Source organism: Melopsittacus undulatus, chromosome 6, assembly GCF_012275295.1.
Source record: "Melopsittacus undulatus isolate bMelUnd1 chromosome 6, bMelUnd1.mat.Z, whole genome shotgun sequence".
NCBI lineage: Eukaryota > Metazoa > Chordata > Aves > Psittaciformes > Psittaculidae > Melopsittacus > Melopsittacus undulatus.
This window is the reverse complement of record NC_047532.1, coordinates 48,746,007-48,765,141: the sequence shown is the minus strand read 5'-3', so window position 1 is coordinate 48,765,141 and position 19,135 is coordinate 48,746,007. Positions and strand designations below refer to the sequence as shown.

The 19,135-nt window shown below is 52.2% G+C and overlaps 1 protein-coding gene across 1 annotated transcript in view; it reads right to left on the bottom strand.

Moving 5' to 3' along the window:
• Positions 1-8,384: 8,384 nt before the first annotated feature.
• Positions 8,385-19,135, bottom strand: part of LOC117436258 (uncharacterized) — a 16,200-nt gene continuing 5,449 nt past the window's right edge. Inside the window, exon 3 of the mRNA XM_034063790.1 lies at positions 8,385-8,489. Coding sequence (XP_033919681.1) covers positions 8,385-8,489 — 105 coding nt within the window. The remainder of the gene's footprint in view (positions 8,490-19,135) is intronic.

Sequence of the window (19,135 nt, the reverse complement as noted above, 5' to 3'; positions counted from 1 at the left end):
CATGGTCCCCTCCCCCTCATCCCACATTCATCTCAATGTGACCACATCTCAACCTCCCTTTCCTTTTCTAACACATCTCCCGACCTCACACTTCCAACCAAGACAGATGGCCAGAAGTCATTTACTTTTTCTGCAAGGAAATGAAAAATCATGCGAGGATCTGCATCCTTTTCCCTCTCCTCCAGAAGTGGCTCAGACCAGGGGATGGATCAGAATGGTACAGAGCCTGTGTTCAGAGCTAGTCCCAGGGGTCTAGTGAAATGCTGCAGCTCCTTTCAGGTGGGTTATCACATGAAGACAAAAATTTTTCAGGCCCAGCCAGGAAACAGCAATGCGAGAGTAATGGAGGAGTCCTGCCATTCTGGCACAGAGCCTTCTCCTCTCAGCCCTGCCAGAGGCATGGCTTTAGGAAGAGCTGTACTTGTTACTCAAGCGGGAGCTGCTCCGGTCCACCCCAAGCTCCTGCCCATTGGCTTTCCACTTCCCAACAGAGCCCTTGTCATCCGTTGGTGTGATGTTCAGAGTGGGTCTCTGGCACCAGCAGCACAGGCAGGACTGCAAGGAGACAAAAGTTGGGAGAGAGAGGTTTCAGGTCTGGGCTACACGGTAAAACAGGAGGAAATATTCCCTTACTGATGTTGGCAAGTCAACCTGCACAGTGCCAGGCTGGGGATCACAGCCTGCACTTCTGAACTTTGCCGTCCTGCAGATCTGCTGGGAGCAGGTTTTCCACGGTAGGGCTGGTGTGGTTTGGAAACAAAGACACCAAAATCTTGGGTACTTTTTGCAATTGTCTTTTCTTATCCTTGGGGGACAGAAAATACAGGTAATGCTGTAAATACAGCTCTTTTTGACACTGCATCTAGGAAATGATTCCCTTCCCATCCATTTCTATCCCTTCTCATCGCATCCCCTTCCTTTCTCAGGGCTCCACTACTCCTGAATCTGATCTCTCAGTAACTTGGGATCAACGTTTAAAGCACCCCCTGTCTCTGGTCTAATAGTCTGTGGGGATGTTTCTGATTCAGAATGAGAGGGACTTTTTTTGCTTGTCCTGCACTGGCAAAAGCATTCCCATCAGAGGGCAGCAAGCTCTGGCATACTGCAAGCTTCAAAGAGAGGCACTCAGCAAGGGGAAAAACTGGGAGAACTGTGATCAGTACATGACCAAATGGGAGAACCCTGTGGGTTGGTTGCAGCTCCTTTCCACTCATCTCAGGAGCACAGAAGTCCACTGCAATGGGGGTGCCTCTGTCTGCACTGTGTCTAGTCCATGGGAACTTATGCCAATGTCTGGGAACGGTCACTGTAGGCAGGAGCTCTGGAGGGATCAATCCTACGTGGAAGCGGTTCTTGAATTTCCGGCTGACAAAGTAGAGAGCCACAGGGTTGATGCAGGAGTAGAGGGAGGCCATATTGATCCCAAAGTAATCCATCACAAGGAGGAAACTGAGGCCAGAAGAAATGCTTACAGGCTTAACCGTGGTCTTAACATTTTGTTCTATACCTTATATGGTTATTTGCCAAGTACCTGAGTTTGCAACATCCTGTAACAAGATGTATCTCTTGGTTATCTAACCTCCTTAAGCCAGTCAAACCGTCAAACAAAAGCACCCTTTGAAAAACAAAGCGATTGATTAGGAGCTATTATCCCCTTTGTTTCTCCTTCCCTTTCATCATTGTATTGACAGGAGCACTTGTGGTAATCATGGTCACAAAGGAAGGCTGTTTCACACAAAGTGCAATGGCGACAAGGACTCCTAAGTTCCTGACAGGAATCATTCCTGCGTGGGCTCTGCATTTTCTAGGGGTTGTTGGTGTTCTGTGTTCATTTCTACGATCTATTGTCTTCTGTACAAACACATTTGGAAGCAAATCCTTCCTTTCCTTTTAAAGGATGCACCGAGGCATCGGCATAAAATCAAAAGTAACTTGGTTTAAATAAATGCGTCACGGCTTTTCTAGAAGAACGTCCAGGAGTTGCCCAAGCTCAACAGAACAGAGGAAACACCAGTGGCAAAGAGGAAGCCTCACAGCAGCTCATTCTCCGAGCACAAACCCCTCTTTGCCACACGTGAGTGTGTCACAGACAGCTCTACGTCAGTAGGCTTCTCTCTACCCCCTGATAAAGCTTTGCAGGTTTACAGCACTGCCCTGTTCAAGCTTTTCCTTTATGGAGAAGGTTCTTTTCCAGAACACATACAAGGGATCCCACAAGCACACTCCACACAACTACAAGACTTAAAACACAAACAAAATCCTGACAAACAAGCATTAATAACACACGTGAACATACAGTACAGCAGTACTCATATCATATCGTCAATACCAACATCGTTACCGTGATAATCCACAAAATTAGGTCAAATACCAGCAAGTCACAGACAGAGTTCCAGACAAATACTAACAGCAAAATCCTTACCGTGATAATTTGCAAAACGTGGTCAAACACTGATGAGACACAAACAGATCCAGATGTAAACCAATTGCACTAGTCCGGTTCTGGCTGATTCTTGTGAAATATTTACCTAAGATACTTTCCATTGCTGTTGTTACAGAGCCACCAAGCTTAACGTTACTTAGAAGTGAATTTACTTATTTACAAAGGATTATATTTCATTTTGTACGTGCTTATTTCAGTTTACCACTTCTTTGGGCAACCTGTGACAGTGCCTCTGCCTTTCAAAGCAGAATCTCCTTCTGCTATCCCTCGCCCCTCTTTCTTGGCTGTACTAGCAGTTATGCTCCTGACTGGTGCTGCAATTGGTTGCTCCTCCCTTGTGGTGCCTTTTGCCTCGTTAGCCCCTGCAGAGCTGTGAAGTGGTTCTGGGTGGGGACGTGTGGTCTGCAGGAAACCCCTTGCTCTGTATTTGTTCACTTCCTCCTCTTCCTGTGTATTTTTCTGGCACCAAGTCACCAAACCCCTGGATTAACATCCTCTTTCCTTTCTGTGTGTGCTAGGGGAGATGCCTGTGGTCCCTGCACAGCTTGGGCTTGGAGCCAGCAGCCCAGCTCTCCCTCAGCTTTCCTAATGTCTCTCGTCTGTCAACAAGACCGGTCGCTACTGGTGTCCCCCAGGGCTTGGTATTGTGGCAAGCGTAGCATAACTTCTTCATTAGAATCATAGAATCACAGAACCAGATCATCGATGATCTAGATGAGAGGGTCAAGTGCCCTCTCAGTAAGTTTGCGCACAACACCAAGTTGAGTGGGAGTGTTGATGTGCCGTAGGGCAGGCAGCTCTGCAGAGGGATATGGACAGGCTGGATCAATGGGCCGTGGCCAGTGGTATGAGGTTCAACAAGGCAAAGTCCTGGGTCCTGAATTTGGCTGGGAGCATCCTGGCCTGTATCAGCACCGGTGTGGCTAGCAGGACTAGAGCAATGATTGCCCCCCTGGACTGGGCCGCCCCTCGAGCCCTGTGTGTGGAGAAGAGAAGGCTCAAAAGGGACCTTATTGTTCTCTACAGCTACCTGAGAGGAGGCTGGAGCCAGGAGGTGCCTGGTCTCCTCTCCCAAGGAGCAAGGACTAAACCAAGAAGAAATGGCCCCAAGCTGCACAAGGGGGAGGTTTTGACTGGAGATTAGGAGATCACTTCAGGTGTAGTCAGGCATTGGAGCAGGCTGTTCGGGGCAGTGCTGGAGTCGCCATTCCTGGAAATGTACACATGCTGTGTAGACGAGGCCCTCAGTGCCATGGGTCAGTGGTGGCCTTGGCAGTGCTGGGGAACATTTGGCCTTGATGATCTGAAAGGTCTTTTCCAACCTGGCTGACTCTATGACTGCCTGCAGCAGCCCTGCTGTGCCCAGTGGCCACTGACACAATGGCACCAACATCACAAAGCCTCGCTGGTCACTGTGGAGATGCCCGTCACCAGCTGGGACTCGGTGGAAAGAGTCAGGGGCATGGGCATCTCCCTGGCAACTGCCAGGGCTTTGTGGTGTAGGGAGGGTTCCTCATGGCCAGAGGCCATTGTGATGGGGGGTGACACGTTGGTGACCGTGGGGTACATAAGGAGCGAGAGCCCTGGAGTACCTCAGTCCAGAGGAGCAGCCTCCCTCAGGAGGCAGCAAATCCCCTGGAAGCCCACGGCAGTTCAGCGTCCAGGACGTGGAAGATGCCCGTGGGTAAAGAGGCAAACGCCCGTTCCCAGCCCGCTGAGGGCAGGCCAAGCAAGCAGAGAAGGCGCCAGGTGAGGACCAGGGCAGGAGGGAGAGGCCGGTGGTGGGACGGGGCCGCTCGGAGCTGCCTCGGTGACAGGGCCAGGCTTGCTCGCACTGCACGGGCCCCTGTGCCAAGGCAGCCGCCTCCATCACACACCTTTTCCTCCTCCTCCTGCCTGCAGGTGGCTCACAGGCAGCCTGAGGAAGCGCCGCAGGGCAGCCCGAGACAGGCATCGTCCCACCATGGGATCACGCTGCCACGGGTGCCCTACCTGGAGAGGTTTCAGCCTGTCGTCACCCAGCAGGCACAGGTAGGGAGCCGCAGGGAGATGGGGCCAAACGTCTTCCCGACCCCGGGAGATGCTGACGGGCGGGCGGGAGGTGCAGGAGGGAGCAAGCTGAGCCCCGCATGCTGAGCCCCACAGCCTGCCCGGGCATGCCGGGGGTGCTCTGGGCAGTGGGCGTGGGCTGCGGGCGGCCAGCCCTCTCCCCAGCCGGCTCTGAGCCCTGCCCTGGGGCTGGCAGGGGAGCCCAACTGCCTGAGCTCAGCCAGCTGGGATGTGGGCACAAGGGACACTGTCACACAGCCTCTCTGCTCCGCTTCTTTTGCAGATGGGCAGCCTGGGGCACCGAGTGGTGCTGCCCAGCCTCAGCGGCTTGAGACAGGAGCAGATGCTCCAGCTGCCACCATTGGTCACAATGGCAACCGCGGGCCGCCACCTCGCTCAGAGAGAGCAGTCGGCAGCTGCCGCAGGCTGTCACCTGTAACACCAGCAGCCTCTGCAGCTTCTGGCAGGGTGAGGAACTCGGCCGTTGGCAGCGCAAGCAGCAACCAAGAGCAGCTTCTCAAAACTGCTGCCCAGCTCCACCGTGTCCCCAGTTACGGCAGCAGAGGTGCACGGCCAGAGACCTGTCAGCCTGCCCTGCACAGGTCCAAAGCCTCTGCTCCCACAGGTGAGAGCTCAGGCAGCATGAGCACAGTGCTGCAGAGGTGCAGCACCGGGAGCCAGCGACGTCACCAGCAGCCAGTGGCACGGCAGGAGCCAGCACAAAGCAGGGCTGCAGGGACACAAGCAAGAGCAGACACTGTCCGTGCAGCCAGCAGCAGCAAGGGCCCAGCCACTCAGCCCACACTCAGAAGCAGTAGGCGAGCAGCAGAGCAGCTGCCAGCAATTCCAGCAGAACATATCACTACGTGCATCAACACCGAGATCCCCAGTGTGCACTACAGGCCTGTTGCACAGCGCTTGCCCTCTCTGCCCAGCAAGATCAAGCCTTTGGAGCCGCCGAAGAGGAGCTGCCTGGTCAGAGCTCCTGAGAAAGAGGAGCACCAGGCACGTCTCACTCCCATGCCACGGGCGTGGGCTTCTAATAACGCTGTCCAGAAGGAAGCAGCACCACAGAGACAGAGACATGGGCCTGCCCTGCAGAACACCAAAGTCCCGGATGCAGTTTTGCAGGTCACAACAACATCTGAAAAGATGAAGCCACTGCTCCTGCCTGTGGCTATGGTCCAGAGAACCAACAAGAAGCAGGTGGAACAGCAAGGGATAAGCCAGAAATTGCATGTGGAGATGGCAGAGTTGTCACAGGCAGCACTTAAGGACAATGAGTTTCCTGTGGCTGCAGAGACTCGGGGAGAGGCAGCTGGAGACCTGGAGAGTGTGTGTCCTGTCCTGGCCGGTGCCACAGACACCGAGCTGGCAGCTCCTCCTCTGGCTGGAGCTGCTGAGGAAGAGCAGCACCCTGCACCTCTCACTTCCGTGGAACAAGAGCAGGAGGAGGCACCGGAAGCACCTTCCCACGGCTTTGACAAGGAGGAGGTAGAAGAGGAGGAGCGGAGAAAGTCATTGGCCCTGCTCAGCCCCACTGCCTTGGAGTTGGTTATGCAGGAAACAGCCAGGTGCTTTGTGATGGACGTTGTGCACAAGGCTGTGGCTGCCATGCAGGCAAGAGCTGAGCAGGAAAAGGAGCAGGAGGATGTGGCCCAAAGCCACGGGGATGTGTCAATGGCACCAGTGACACCAGTAACACTCGAGGACATCGAGACTCCTATGGCTGTAGAGCCTCAGGCAGAGCCCAGCTCAGCCCCTTTCTCCCCTGCAGCAGATGAGGCTGGAGAGGACACAGTGTCGCCCATGTCTGCCAACCAAAAGAAGCCAGGAGAGCCATTATCCCTCTGACAGAAGACAAGCAGGAAGATGCAGCTGCATTGACAGAGATCCCTGGGGCAGAGGGTCAGAAACCCCACCTTGCCACAGGGCAGATGTACAGACAACATCTGTAGCACAAGAGCAGGAGGAGGCACCGGAAGCACCTTCCCATGGCTTTGACAAGGAGGAGGTAGAAGAAGAGGAGAGGAGAAAGTCATTGGCCCTGCTCAGCCCCACTGCCTTGGAGTTGGTTATGCAGGAAACAGCCAGGTGCTTTGTGATGGACGTTGTGCACAAGGCTGTGGCTGCCATGCAGGCAAGAGCTGAGCAGGAAAAGGAGCAGGAGGATGTGGCCCAAAGCCACGTGGATGTGTCAGTGGCACCAGCGACACCAGTAACACTCGAGGACATCGAGACTCCTATGGCTGTGGAGCCTCAGGCAGAGCCCAGCTCAGCCCCTTTCACCAAAGCTGCAGATGAGGCTGGAGAAGTCATGGTTTCTCCCGTGCCTGGAGATTATCAACAGGAGGCCGGCAGAGCTGTTGTCTCCCCAGCACAACATGAGGAGGAAGTTCTGGCTGCAGTGACGATGATCCCTGGGGCAGAGTCTGGGATATCTTACCTTGCGCCTGGAGCAGATGATGAAGGAGAAGCAGCAGCTTCACCTTTGAGTCAGGGCTCGCAGCCCCAGGTGAGTGACACCCCTGTGACTGGCATTGGGGATCCCAAGGTGCTGGAGGCAACCCCAGATCCCAAAGTGCGTGTGTCAGGGGCATTGCTCGTGTTCCCTGTGCCTTCCAGCTGACAATCCCTCCTTCCCCTGCCTGTGTTCTTGCTCTCCCATCCGGCACCCCTCCTCTGGAGGAAAGGCACTGAAGGAGAGCAGCCCGTGAGGGACCTCCCCAGTGAGCAGCCACCAGCAGCAACCCCAGAGCCCAGGTGACGGCCAATGCACCACCCAGGCCTGGCGCTGGACACAGGTCTGCAGGGGAGAAAGCAGCCCATGGCACAGCACCCACACAGCTACCTGCAGCCCTGAGAGAGACACATCTAGGGAGAGCTGTCATCTCCTGATGTTCTGCTGTATGTTTACAGGAGGAGCCAGCGGCCTTCCCTGAGGAGAACGATGAGGAGGCCAAGCAGGAACTGGACTGTGTTAGTGACAAAGAGCTGTCCCAGGGGAAGCCCTCACCATGTACAACATCTGCGTCAGCCCTTTGGTGCCAGAGCTCTTCCAGGACGCCCGAGCAGACATCCATCTGGAATCCAGCATCCGCAGCAATGTGGGCACAAATGCGACATCAGAGGCAGCTGGAGACCTGCAGAGTGTGTCTCCTGTCCTGGCCGGTGCCACAGACACCGAGCTGGCAGCTCCTCCTCTGGCTGGAGCTGCTGAGGAAGAGCAGCACCCTGCACCTCTCACTTCCGTGGAACAAGAGCAGGAGGAGGCACCGGAAGCACCTTCCCACGGCTTTGACAAGGAGGAGGTAGAAGAAGAGGAGTGCAGAAAGTGGTTGGCCCTGCTCAGCCCCACTGCCTTGGAGTTGGTTATGCAGGAAACAGCCAGGTGCTTTGTGGTGGACGTTGTGCACAAGGCTGTGGCTGCCATGCAGGCAAGAGCTGAGCAGGAAAAGGAGCAGGAGGATGTGGCCCAAAGTGAAACAGAGGCACAGAGAAAGCCATCTGCCCTGCTCAGCCCTAAAGCCTGTAAGATGATACAACCAAAAAGAGACAGGAACTTCGTGAGAGGCGTCCTGCACAAGCCTTTGTCTGTTATCTGCAAAATGGACAAGCAGCCAACACCAGCACAGGCCCAGAGAGAGGCACCAACACAGGCCAGGAGCCTGGGCACAGATAGACAGGGACCAGGACAGGCCTTTACACAAGGACTAGTACCACCACACGCCCAGAGACAGGCCCCACGAAGGGTCTCAGTTATCGACAGAGCTCTGCAGGTTGTATTCAGGCGCAAAGTGAGGAAAGCACCTGAAGAGCATCTAGGAGAGGCCAGCAGAACCTTTGCCTCCCCGCGATTCTACAGGGATGAAGAGGCAGTGCCTGCAGCAGCTCAGGACACCGAGGAGGAGCCAAGTACATCATTTATTCCAGTGGCACCCAGGCCAGGCTGGTGGCACCGGTTGCGCCAGTCTGAGAATGCCAGGGCCTCCCCTACCTGGGAGACAATTGAAAGCCAACAGGGGAAAACCCCCATGAAAATGCAAAAGTGGCAGCTGCAATCACGACGTAACCTGCCACCCGTTGATGCCCATTCCACCACCTATGCTTGGGGAACCGCCAACCCAAAAGAAGGATTGCATGGCACCAGAGATAAACACGTCCGAGAGCAACAACTATCCTTCTTCAGAAGGGCACTGAAGCCTCTGCGCAGGGCTTTCCACAGATCCTGCATCAGCCCGCAAGAGGAGGGATAATGCCCCACTGTCAGCTCCAGGCCCGAGGTAGCTGCGCTGAGAACGTCGTGCTCGCTGTGGACACTTCTTGAGCCAATAAACCAGATCCCTTTCTCCCCAGTTCTTGCTTCTGTCTGCTCCAGCTTTTCCCTTGTGTCAGTAGCAGAGAAAGCTGCGGAGCGACCTCTTTCCTTGCAGCACTTTCCAGCTGCTGAGCTTGCAGTCCTGCTGGCTCTTGGCAGCACATGTTGGCCAAGTAGGAAAAGCTCATCCTGATGGGATGAAACAGTGTGTGATGCAGTGGCTCCCACATCAGCTGGCTTTTGAAGCCCGGTGCCTGCTGCAGCCCGGTGACTGGAGTGACAGGGGTGTAGAAGGGATGGGAGGAATAAGGAACAAGGCTTAGGATTGCTAAGGCCAGAGATAAGGGACGAGAGATTGTGATTCTCCTGCTCCTCCTGCACACGCAAGCTCTGGAGCAATGCAGGGAGAAGCTGGCGATGTTTCCAGAAGCAGAACTGTAAATGGACAGCAGAGGGGTGACTCCACTCAATCCCCCCGCTCCCCATCCTACAGCTTCTGACCAACCGAGCAGGGGGGGCTCTTGCAGCTGCCCTGAGCCGTGGCCTCGGGTCCCCAGGGCTGCAGCAGAGGAACGACAGGGAGGTGGCCCTGAGGCTGCAGAGGTACTTGTGCAGGAATGTGCACACTGCTCTTGGTTTGTGTTTGGGATTGGAAAATCACCGTGCACTCCTGGCCACCCTGTGAGCAGCTGGCACACAAAGCTCCACAGTGCAACTCAGCCCACACGTCATTCTCATACCCATGGCAGCAGCGGTGCTTTCCAGGTTAGGAACATGGGGCAAGCAGCAGAGCACCTGCCAGCAATGCCGGCAGCGAGCATCAATTCCTGCATCAACAGCAAGTTCCTTAGTGTGCACTCTTGCAGGCTGAGTCCCTTGTCATGGGTTCAGCAGTAGCAGTCATTTTTTCTCCTTCTTGGTAGCTGGTGCAGTGCTGTGTTTTGACTTTCGGGCTGGGAACGGCTGCTGATAGCAAGTATGTTTTGAGTTACTGCTCAAATGTTTGGTTTGTCCAAGGCCTTTTCTGAGCTCGTGCTCTGCCAGGGAGGAGGGGAAGCCAGGAGGAAGGAGAGACAGGACACCTGACCCAGGCTAGCCAAAGGGGTATTCCATACCATAGCACAATCACACCCAGGATGTACTGGGAGTTACCCGGCAGGGCTGGGACTCTGGGGGGATGGAGGAGGTATCGGTTGGTGCTCGGTCGGGCAGGGTGGGATGAGTTATGGGTTGGTGGCTGGTGAGGTGTTGTATTCTCTTCACTTGTTATTTCCTTTATCATTATTGTTTGTAGTAGCAGTAGTGATTTGTGTTATACCTTAGTTATTAAACCGTTCTTATCTCAACCCGTGGGGGCTACCTTCTTTGGGATTCTCCTTTCTAACACTCCGGGAGTTGGGGGAGCAAGGGAGGGAGTGAGTTAACAAGCTGCATGGCTGGTTTTAAACCACGACACTCCTGTGACACCAGCAGCCTCTGCTGAGCGCCCCTGCATGGAGGAACCTTTGAGCTGCTCCCAGCCCATCACCCCTTTGCTCCATCACCTGCTCTCCATCAGAGCTGGCTTTTTAATTCTTGTTGTGCATTTTCTGCAGTGGGATGTGCTGGGGAAGTGATGGTCCTGTCCCAGTTCCTCCTATTGCAAAAGTAGGCATCAGCTCGTGCTGTGGTTTCTGGGAGAGGGGAACCTTGCCCGGAAAGGAAGCATTCCACTTCCCAAGAAGCCACACTCTGGTTTCCACTAACACTTTCCAGAGTGGCAGGAAGAAACCTGCCTCCAGGGTGCAGCAGATGCAGAGCATGAGCAGACCCACTCTGAAAAATGCTCCTTATTGGGTGGGTTGTTTGGAGCTCTCCAAAGGGCTCTGGAGGTTTCTGGAAGTGAGTCTCGAAAACTTCTCAGGTTGTGCTCACTCTCTGTGACCACAACAAACTCAGGCTGAGAGTAAGGACAAGGTGTGATCCCCTAAGGATGGAAAACCACACTGTGGCTAGCTGAAAATCAGAGCTCTCAGTTGTCTTGTGCAGCCAGGTCACAGGTAACTTCTCCTGGAGATAAGCTGGCCAAGGTAGCTCCTGGAATTTGGAGTAGAGCACAAGCCCAGACCACTGGCAGTGCTGGGAAGTCACCAATGGGTGACTGGATGAATGAATGATCTGAGTGAATGGATCTGCACCCAGGAGATGCCTTGGATGGAGATGTCTCTTCTCCTTGCAGGTAGAGAGCTTGAAGAGCTGTCACCTTGCTGCCTTCTGCTGATGGTGGGTGCTGCCTGCAGGGCGCCGGACGACCGATGCTGTCCAGCCTCTTCTGGGCTCACCTCTGAATTGCTCAAAGTCTAAACCCCACAAATAGTTTTTGTGTAAAACCCCAGACTGGGCTGTTCCTGTGCTGTCCTGTCCTGCTCCTCCCCTGGCACCGAGCACCTCCTTGGCAGGGCTGGATGTGGCTGATGTACTCCAGAGCTCTTGACCTCGCCTGCCTTCCTCCAGAAGCCATGTGGGCTGAGTGCTTGTGGGTGAGTTGATGGTTCTGGAAGGAAGCACCATCCCCACTGGACACACACCTGGTCCCGGGAGTGCCGGGTGTGTGCTGCAGTGCAGTCCTGCCTCCCCAGGGCTTGGGCCCCTCACCTTGGCCTCCCACGGTGCTGCCGTATGCTGTGCCTGGGACTTGCTAGGGGTGGATCAGGGGCTGGGACCACGGGCATTCTACTCAGCTTGGTCTTTGGACAGAGGGAGAAGGGCAGGATTTTGATGTCATGTGACTGGGGAGTCCGGGAGATGTGTGAAGGTGGCAAGGGATGGAGCAACAAAGTTGTTTCAGAAAGCAAAACTCCCCATGTGGGTGCTTTAGAACAGCAGTGTGCCTGGAGGGGAGATGCAGGGATGTTCCCCAGCCTCAGCTCTTCTTCACCGGAAGGGATGGAGTATTTTAACTTTAGAACTCATTAAGAACTCACCAACAAAGTTTAAGTTGACAAGCAGGTATTCTTCATTGCAACCCTGGGAGACACAGGGGAGATCTCCTCCTAAGGTGCCCAATCCGAGCATCAAATAGACCATGATTATATTGTTGCTCTATCTACACACATATCCATTACATTTCTGGTAAATATCATACATATTCAGTAGTTTTCCAAGAACCTTGTTGCATAATTCCCAGCCATTTTTGCATGTGAAGTAGACAAATGCTTATGCCAACTTAATCGGCTCAGAAACACTGCTGACATAGGTGAATGACTCTATAGATTCGTAGAATCATAGAATAGTTAGAGTTGGAAAGGACCTGAAGAGGTCCTTAAGAGATTCAGGTTAGACATTTGCTAGAAGTTTTCCTTGTGAGGCGCTGGCACAGGTGCCCGGAGAAGCTGTGGCTGTCCCATCCACTGCCCCACGCAGTGTTCAAGGCCAGGTTGGACACAGGGGCTTGGAGCAAACCTGCCCTAGCAGAAGATGTCCCTGCTCGTGGCAGGGGCTTGGAACTGGAGGAGCTTTAAGGTTCCTCGCATCCCAAACCGGGCTGAGATTCGATGATTCTGGAATCAATATCTTGTTGAGGAGAGGATGCCCTCCAGATAACCATGCAGGCAGTTTAAGTGTGGAGATGGAATTTCATGCAAGGATACTCAGTTACACTGAAAATAGTTATAGAATATCACAGTTGTCTAAGCTTTCTGTACATATCAAATGATGGCAAACTACCCCAAAATGAAATGGAAACAAATGTTGTCAGTTTAAATAGCAATCCTTGCCAAACACAATAACAAAGCGAAAGAAGAGTGGAATTCTGATCATCAAGAAAAATAGCCACTCACATTCATATGTTCTGTAGGTTATGCATACCCTATGGAATAAGGGTCAGGCACCCAATTTGAACCCAACAGCTACAGTTATTCATTGTCGGCGAACAGAGCAGGCAAACAGAGCGGGTCGAGGCAGTTTGCACTGCAGTTCGCGCAGGCAGGCAAGCGAGCTGGCAAGTGGGCTAACCGCCTCATCAAGAGGACTCACCTGGAGCTCAGGAGGGGAAGGAGTGCTTGTTTGTGTGGAGAGACGTAGACGGATCGATTGACCAGATAGATCATGGTTACAGCACGATCAAAAGCAGTAGTGAGTAATAATGTGGGTACCCAGACTGAGCCTTCCTGCAGACATGAGGCTGTGCAGGTCTCTGGCTGCAGCGAATGCCTGAGCCTGGCACTTGTATTGGAGGGAGCCAGTGACACTGCTTGTGTTCGCTGTGAGCAAATACATGATCTGCTCAGGCAGGTGGTTGAACTGAGGGAGGAGGTAGAAAGGTTGAGAGCCATCAGCGAATGTGAAAGTGAAATAGATTGGTGGAGCCACACCCTAAGGCAGGGGCAGAGGGAAGTGGTTGAACAAGTGATGGATCCCCTTCCCTCCTACCATCAGACAGAAGGAGAGAACTTAAGGGACAAGGATGGATGGAGGGAGGTCCCTCCTCGGAGAGGTAAGCGAAAACCCTCGCAATCCTTCCTCCCTCCAGTTGCCCTTGAATAACAGGTATGAGGTCTTGGAACTAGAGGGCCAGGTAAATGGAGATGGAGAGGTACATCTATCTAGTGAGTCACCTAGGGCTTGTCACTCACCCCCATGCCTTAGAACTTCCCCAACCAAGATGAAAAGAAGAGTAATTGTGGTGGGTGACTCCCTTCTGAGAGGAACAGAAGGGCCCATTTGTCGACCGGATCCATCCCACAGGGAAGTCTGCTGCCTACCTGGGGCTTGGATTAGAGATGTTAAAAAGAAACTCTCTGATCTGGTGCAGCCCTCTGACTACTATCCACTGCTGGTTTTTCAGGTTGGCAGTGATGAAATTATTACAAGGAGGGCAAGGGCAATGAAGAGAGACTTCAGGGCCCTCGGACAGCTGGTTAAAGGGTCTGGAGCGCAAGTGCTGTTTTTACCTGTTACAAGCAAGGGTGAAGAGATAGATAGGAAGATTCTGCAGATTAATGTATGGCTACGTGACTGGTGCCATAGGCAGGGTTTTGGATTTTTCAATCATGGGCTGCTGTATGAGACACCTGGTTTGCTGGTGGCAGGTGGGATACACCAGTCCCAGGGGGGGAGAAGGGTTTTGGGGCAGGGGTTAGCAGGGCTTATTGATAGGGCTTTAAACTAGATATGAAGGGGAAGGGGATTTAACTGGGCCTGTTAGGGACAAGCCCAAGAGAAACATGCTAGGGCTTGAAGGATGGTGGTCTAGGGAGGACTATCAATCTATTGTTTAATTTGTGGGAAAGGATAGTTTAGACCCTGTCCCGCAGGTGAAAAAGGGTACTAGGACAAGAGTTAGCAGAGCTCACTCACAGAGCTTCAGGTTAGATTCAAAGTGCGAGGGGGTCGTAGCTGAACTAGTGAGGCATTGTTCTACTATTAATGAAGACCAAAAGGCCTTCCACCTCCCAAGGGTGCCATCAGCGTGCTCTGCTCGCTCCCTGAAATGCCTGTACACCAATGCACGCAGCATGGGGAATAAACAGGAGCAGTTAGAAGTCTGTGTGTGGTCTAAAGGTTATGACCTAGTGACAATTACAGAGACATGGTGGGACAGCTCACATGACTGGAATGTGCTCATGGATGGCTATGTCCTTTTTAGGAAGATAGTTCAGCAAAGCGAGGTGGTGGAGTTGCTCTTTATGTGAGAGAGAGACTAGAATGTATTGAGTTCTGTCCAGGGCAGATGAGGAGAAAGTAGAATGTCTGTGGGTACAAATTAAGGGACAGGCTGGTACGGGTGATACAGTTGTGGGAGTCTATTATAGACCTCCTGATCAGGACGAAGGAGTTGATGAGGCTTTCTACAGGCAACTGGAAGTGGCCTCATGACTACATGCCTTAGTCCTCATGGGGAATTTTAACTACCCTGATATTTGCTGGAAGACTCACACAGCCAATCATTCACAGTCTAGGAGGTTCCTCCAGTGCATTGATGATAACTTCTTAATGCAAATGGTGGACAAACCAACTAGGAGAGGAGCACTGCTAGATTTAGTACTCACCAACAAGGAGGGTCTGGTTGAAGTGGTGATGGTCAATGGCAGCTTTGGTTGCAGTGACCATGAGATGGTGGAGTTTAGGATCCTGTGGGGAGGAATAGAATACCTAGCAAGGCCACAGCTCTGGATTTCTGAAGGGCCAACTTTGGCCTGTTCAATCAACTGCTAAGGGAAGTCTCATGGGAAAGGGTACTAGGCGGTAAAGGGGCTCATGATAGTTGGTCAGCATCAAGGACCATTTCTTCCAAGCTCAGGATCAGAGCATCCCAATGAGTAGGAAATCAAGTAAGGGATCTAGGAGACCAGCGTGGTTAAACAAGGAGCTGCTGGGTAAACTCAAGTGGAAAAGGAGAATCTATGGATTATGGAAAGAGGGCTGGCCACTTGGGGAGGAATATAGGACAGTTGTTAGAGGATGTAGGGAGGCAATTAGGACAGCTAAGGCCTCCTTGGAACTTAATCTTGCTAGTCGGATTAAGGACAATAGAAAGGGCTTCTTCAAATACATAGCAAATAAAACTAACACAAGAGGCAATATAGGCCCACTGCTGAACGAGGTGGGTGCCCTGGAGACAGAGGATACAAGGAAGGCAGAAGTGCTGAACGCTTTCTTTGCCTCTGTCTTTACTCCTGCAGACTCTCCCCAGGGGCCCCAGATTCTTGTAGCCCCAGAAGGAGTCAGGACAAAGGAGGAGTTTGCTTTGGTAGATGAGGATTGGGTTAGGGATCAGCTATGCAATCTGGACATCTATAAATCAATGGGTCCAGATGGAATACACCCACGGGTGCTGAGGGAGCTGGCGGAGGTCATTGCTAGGCCACTCTTCATAATCCTTGGTAAATTGTGGGAAACGGGAGAGGTGCCTGAGGATTGGAAGATGGCAAATGTCACACCAGTCTATAAGAAAGGCAAGAAGGAGGACCCGGGTAATTATAGACCGGTCAGCCTTACCTCTGTCCCTGGAAAGGTGATGGAACAACTTATTCTTGACTCCATCTCTAAGCATATCAAGGATGAGGGGGTTATTAAGAACAGCTAACATGGTTTTATGAAGGGGAAGTCATGTTTGACCAACCTTATAGCCTTCTATGAGGAAGTGACTAGGTGGAGGGATGATGGTAGAGCAGTAGATGTGGTTTTTCTTGATTTCAGTAAGGCATTTGATACGGTCTCCCACAGCATTCTCATAGATAAGCTAAGAAAGTGTGGGCTTGATGATCAGGTAGTGAGGTGGATCAAGAACTGGTTGAAAGGAAGGAGGCAGAGAGTTGTGGTCAATGGCACGGAATCTAGCTGGAGGTCTGTGACTAGTGGAGTCCCTCAGGGGCCGGTGCTGGGACCAGTGCTGTTTAATATTTTCATCAACGACCTGGATGAGGGAACCGAGTGTACCCTCAGCAAGTTCGCTGATGACACTAAACTGGGAGGAGTAGCTGACACACCAGAAGGCTGTGTTGCCATTCAGCAAGACCTGGACAGGCTGCAGAGTTGGGCAGGGAGAAACTTGATGAAATTCAACAGGGCAAGTGTAGAGTCTTGCACCTGGGGAAGAAGAAGCCCATGTTCTTCTACAGGTTGGGGTTGACCTGCTGGAAAGGAGTGAACGGGAAAGGGACCTGGGGGTCCTGGTGGACAGGAGGATGACCATGAGCCAGTAATGTGCCCTTGTGACCAAGAAGGCAAATGGCATCCTAGGATGCATTAGAAAGGCTGTGGTTAGTAGGGCAAGAGAGGTTCTTCTCCCCCTCTACTCTGCCTTGGTGAGGCCACATCTGGAATATTGCGTCCAGTTCTGGGCCCCTCAGTTCAAGAAGGACAGGGAATTGCTTGAAAGAGTCCAGCGCAGAGCCACAAAGATGATTAAAGGAGTGGAACACCTCCCTTATGAGGAGAGGCTGAGGGAGCTGGGTCTCTTTAGCTTGGAGAAGAGGAGACTGAGGGGTGACCTCATCAGTGTTTACAAATACTTAAAGGGTGGGTGTCAGGATGATGGAGCTAGGCTTTTTTCAGTGATATCCAGTGATAGGACAAGGGCAATGGGTGTAAACTGGAGCATAGGAGGTTCCATGTGAACATCAGGAAGAACTTCTTTACTGTGAGATTGACAGAGCACTGGAACAGGTTGCCCAGGGAGGTTGTGGAGTCTCCTACGTTGGAGATATTCAAGGCCCGCCTGGACAAGTTCCTGTGTGATGTACTCTAGGTTACCCTGCTCTTGCAGGGGGTTTGACTAGATGATCTTTTGAGGTTCGTTCCAACCCTCGGGATTCTGTGATTCTGTGATTCTGTCAGTGGGGGAGAGGCAGGAACCAGCCTGTGAGCGGGGCTGGGTAGGGGATGGAGTCATCCTCTTCATCCCCATCAGATGGGGACATACAGAGAAGTATCCGTGTGAATGAGGAGAAAGTGATACAACCTCGAATGAATCCATCTTTGAGACAGGGGACTCTTCCTCAGTTGTCCTTCTCAACACTGTCCTGGGCAGCATGGTGTTCCTGGCCAAGAGCAGCTTCAACAGATGCATTCTGAATGTCACTAGGAGTAAGCCCAGGTAGACTTGAGTGATGTTGACCTCCTCCAGAACCTTCTAAACTTCTAACATGGTCTTCATTGAAGGCAGAGCATGAGACTGAAAAGTTCTTTATCAGGATAAGTACTAATAAGCAACACTGAACCATTGTGTGTTATCAGCACTGTTCTAGACTAAAGCCAAAACACAGCACTGCACCAGATACTAGGAAGGAGAAAAATAACTGTTACAGTTGAACCTAGGACAGCATCCATCCCTTATTCAATACCCATTCACATCATGCTCAGTTCCCACGTTTTTCAATATACCATTGCTTTTGTCTCAAAATGTATACACATACACACACAGAGACAAATATCATTCCTTAGTCCATGGACCATCCCTGTAAAGCTCGCTGCGTTCATTCAGTCCGTGATGTCAGGCTCCATCTATCATCACAGTCTTTCAGGGCAGGAGAGACAGTGTGTAGTGTTGGACTTTTCAGTCTCATACACTGTCAGCAAGGAGGGGCACAAGAAGCAGTGAGGAAGCAGAGACAGAACACCTTACCCAAACTAACCAAAGGGGTATTCCATCCTACAGCACGTCATGAGCAGTATGGAAACTGTGGGGAATCACCCCAAGGGTCAGGCTGCAGCTAGGGGAGGGGGTGCTGAGCAACTCTATTGTGCATCACTGCTGGCTATTGTTTTCTTCCTTTGCCTTTTTAGTTTCATATTCTCTCTCCTCTTGTCATCACATTATACTAGTACTAGTACTAGTAGAAGTAGGTGTATATTTACTTTAGCTATGGGACTGTTCTTATGTCAATGCGTGAAGAATTCTTTCAATTCTCCTCCCCCCACATCTTGCCTGGAGGGAGGCTGGGGACAGAGCAGGGGGTGAGCAAGCGGCTCTGTGGTGCTGAGTTACCAGCTGGGCTTAACCCACAGCGCAGCTAATGCCAGTGAGTTACCAAGGTGTCTGTGACTCATGTGCTCTGGCTGACACACTGCATCTTCATCTCCTTCCACCTGGGACAGGAATCTGGAAATAAAGGAAAGGCCAAGTAATTGCTGGGTTAACAGTTTGGGAGGGAAGCAAGACAGCAGCACGGAGAGTAGATGTCTGTCTAAGACACAAACCCCTTACCTGCAGCCCATCAGCACTGCTCTGCCCCCTTTGGCTGTGTGGTCTGGGAAAGCCTGGGAGTCCCTTTCAATCCTTCCTTCAAGGGCATCCTCTCCTCAACAAGATTGATTCCAGAATCATCGAATCTCAGCCCGGTTGTGGGATGCGAGGAACCTTAAAGCTCCTCCAGTTCCAAGCCCTGCCACGAGCAGGACATCTTCTGCTAGGGCAGGTTGCTCCAAGCCCCTGTGTCCAACCTGGCTTGAACACTGCGTGGGGCAGTGGATGGGAACAGCCACAGCTTCTCCGGGCACCTGTGCCCAGCGCTCACAAGGAAGAACTTCTAGCAAATGTCTAACCTGAATCTCTTAAGGACCTCTTCAGGTCCTTTCCAACTCTAACTATTCTATGATTCTACGAATCTATAGAGTCATTCACCTATGTCAGCAGTGTTTCTGAGCCGATTAAGTTGCATAAGCATTTGTCTACTTCACATGCAAAAATGGCTGGAAATTATGCACAAAGGTTTTCTTGGAAAACTACTGAATCTGTATGATATTTACCAGAAATGTAAATGATTGTGTGTAGCTAGAGCACAATATAATCATGGGTCTATTTGCATGCTTCGGATTGGCACCTTAGGAGGAGATCTCCCCTG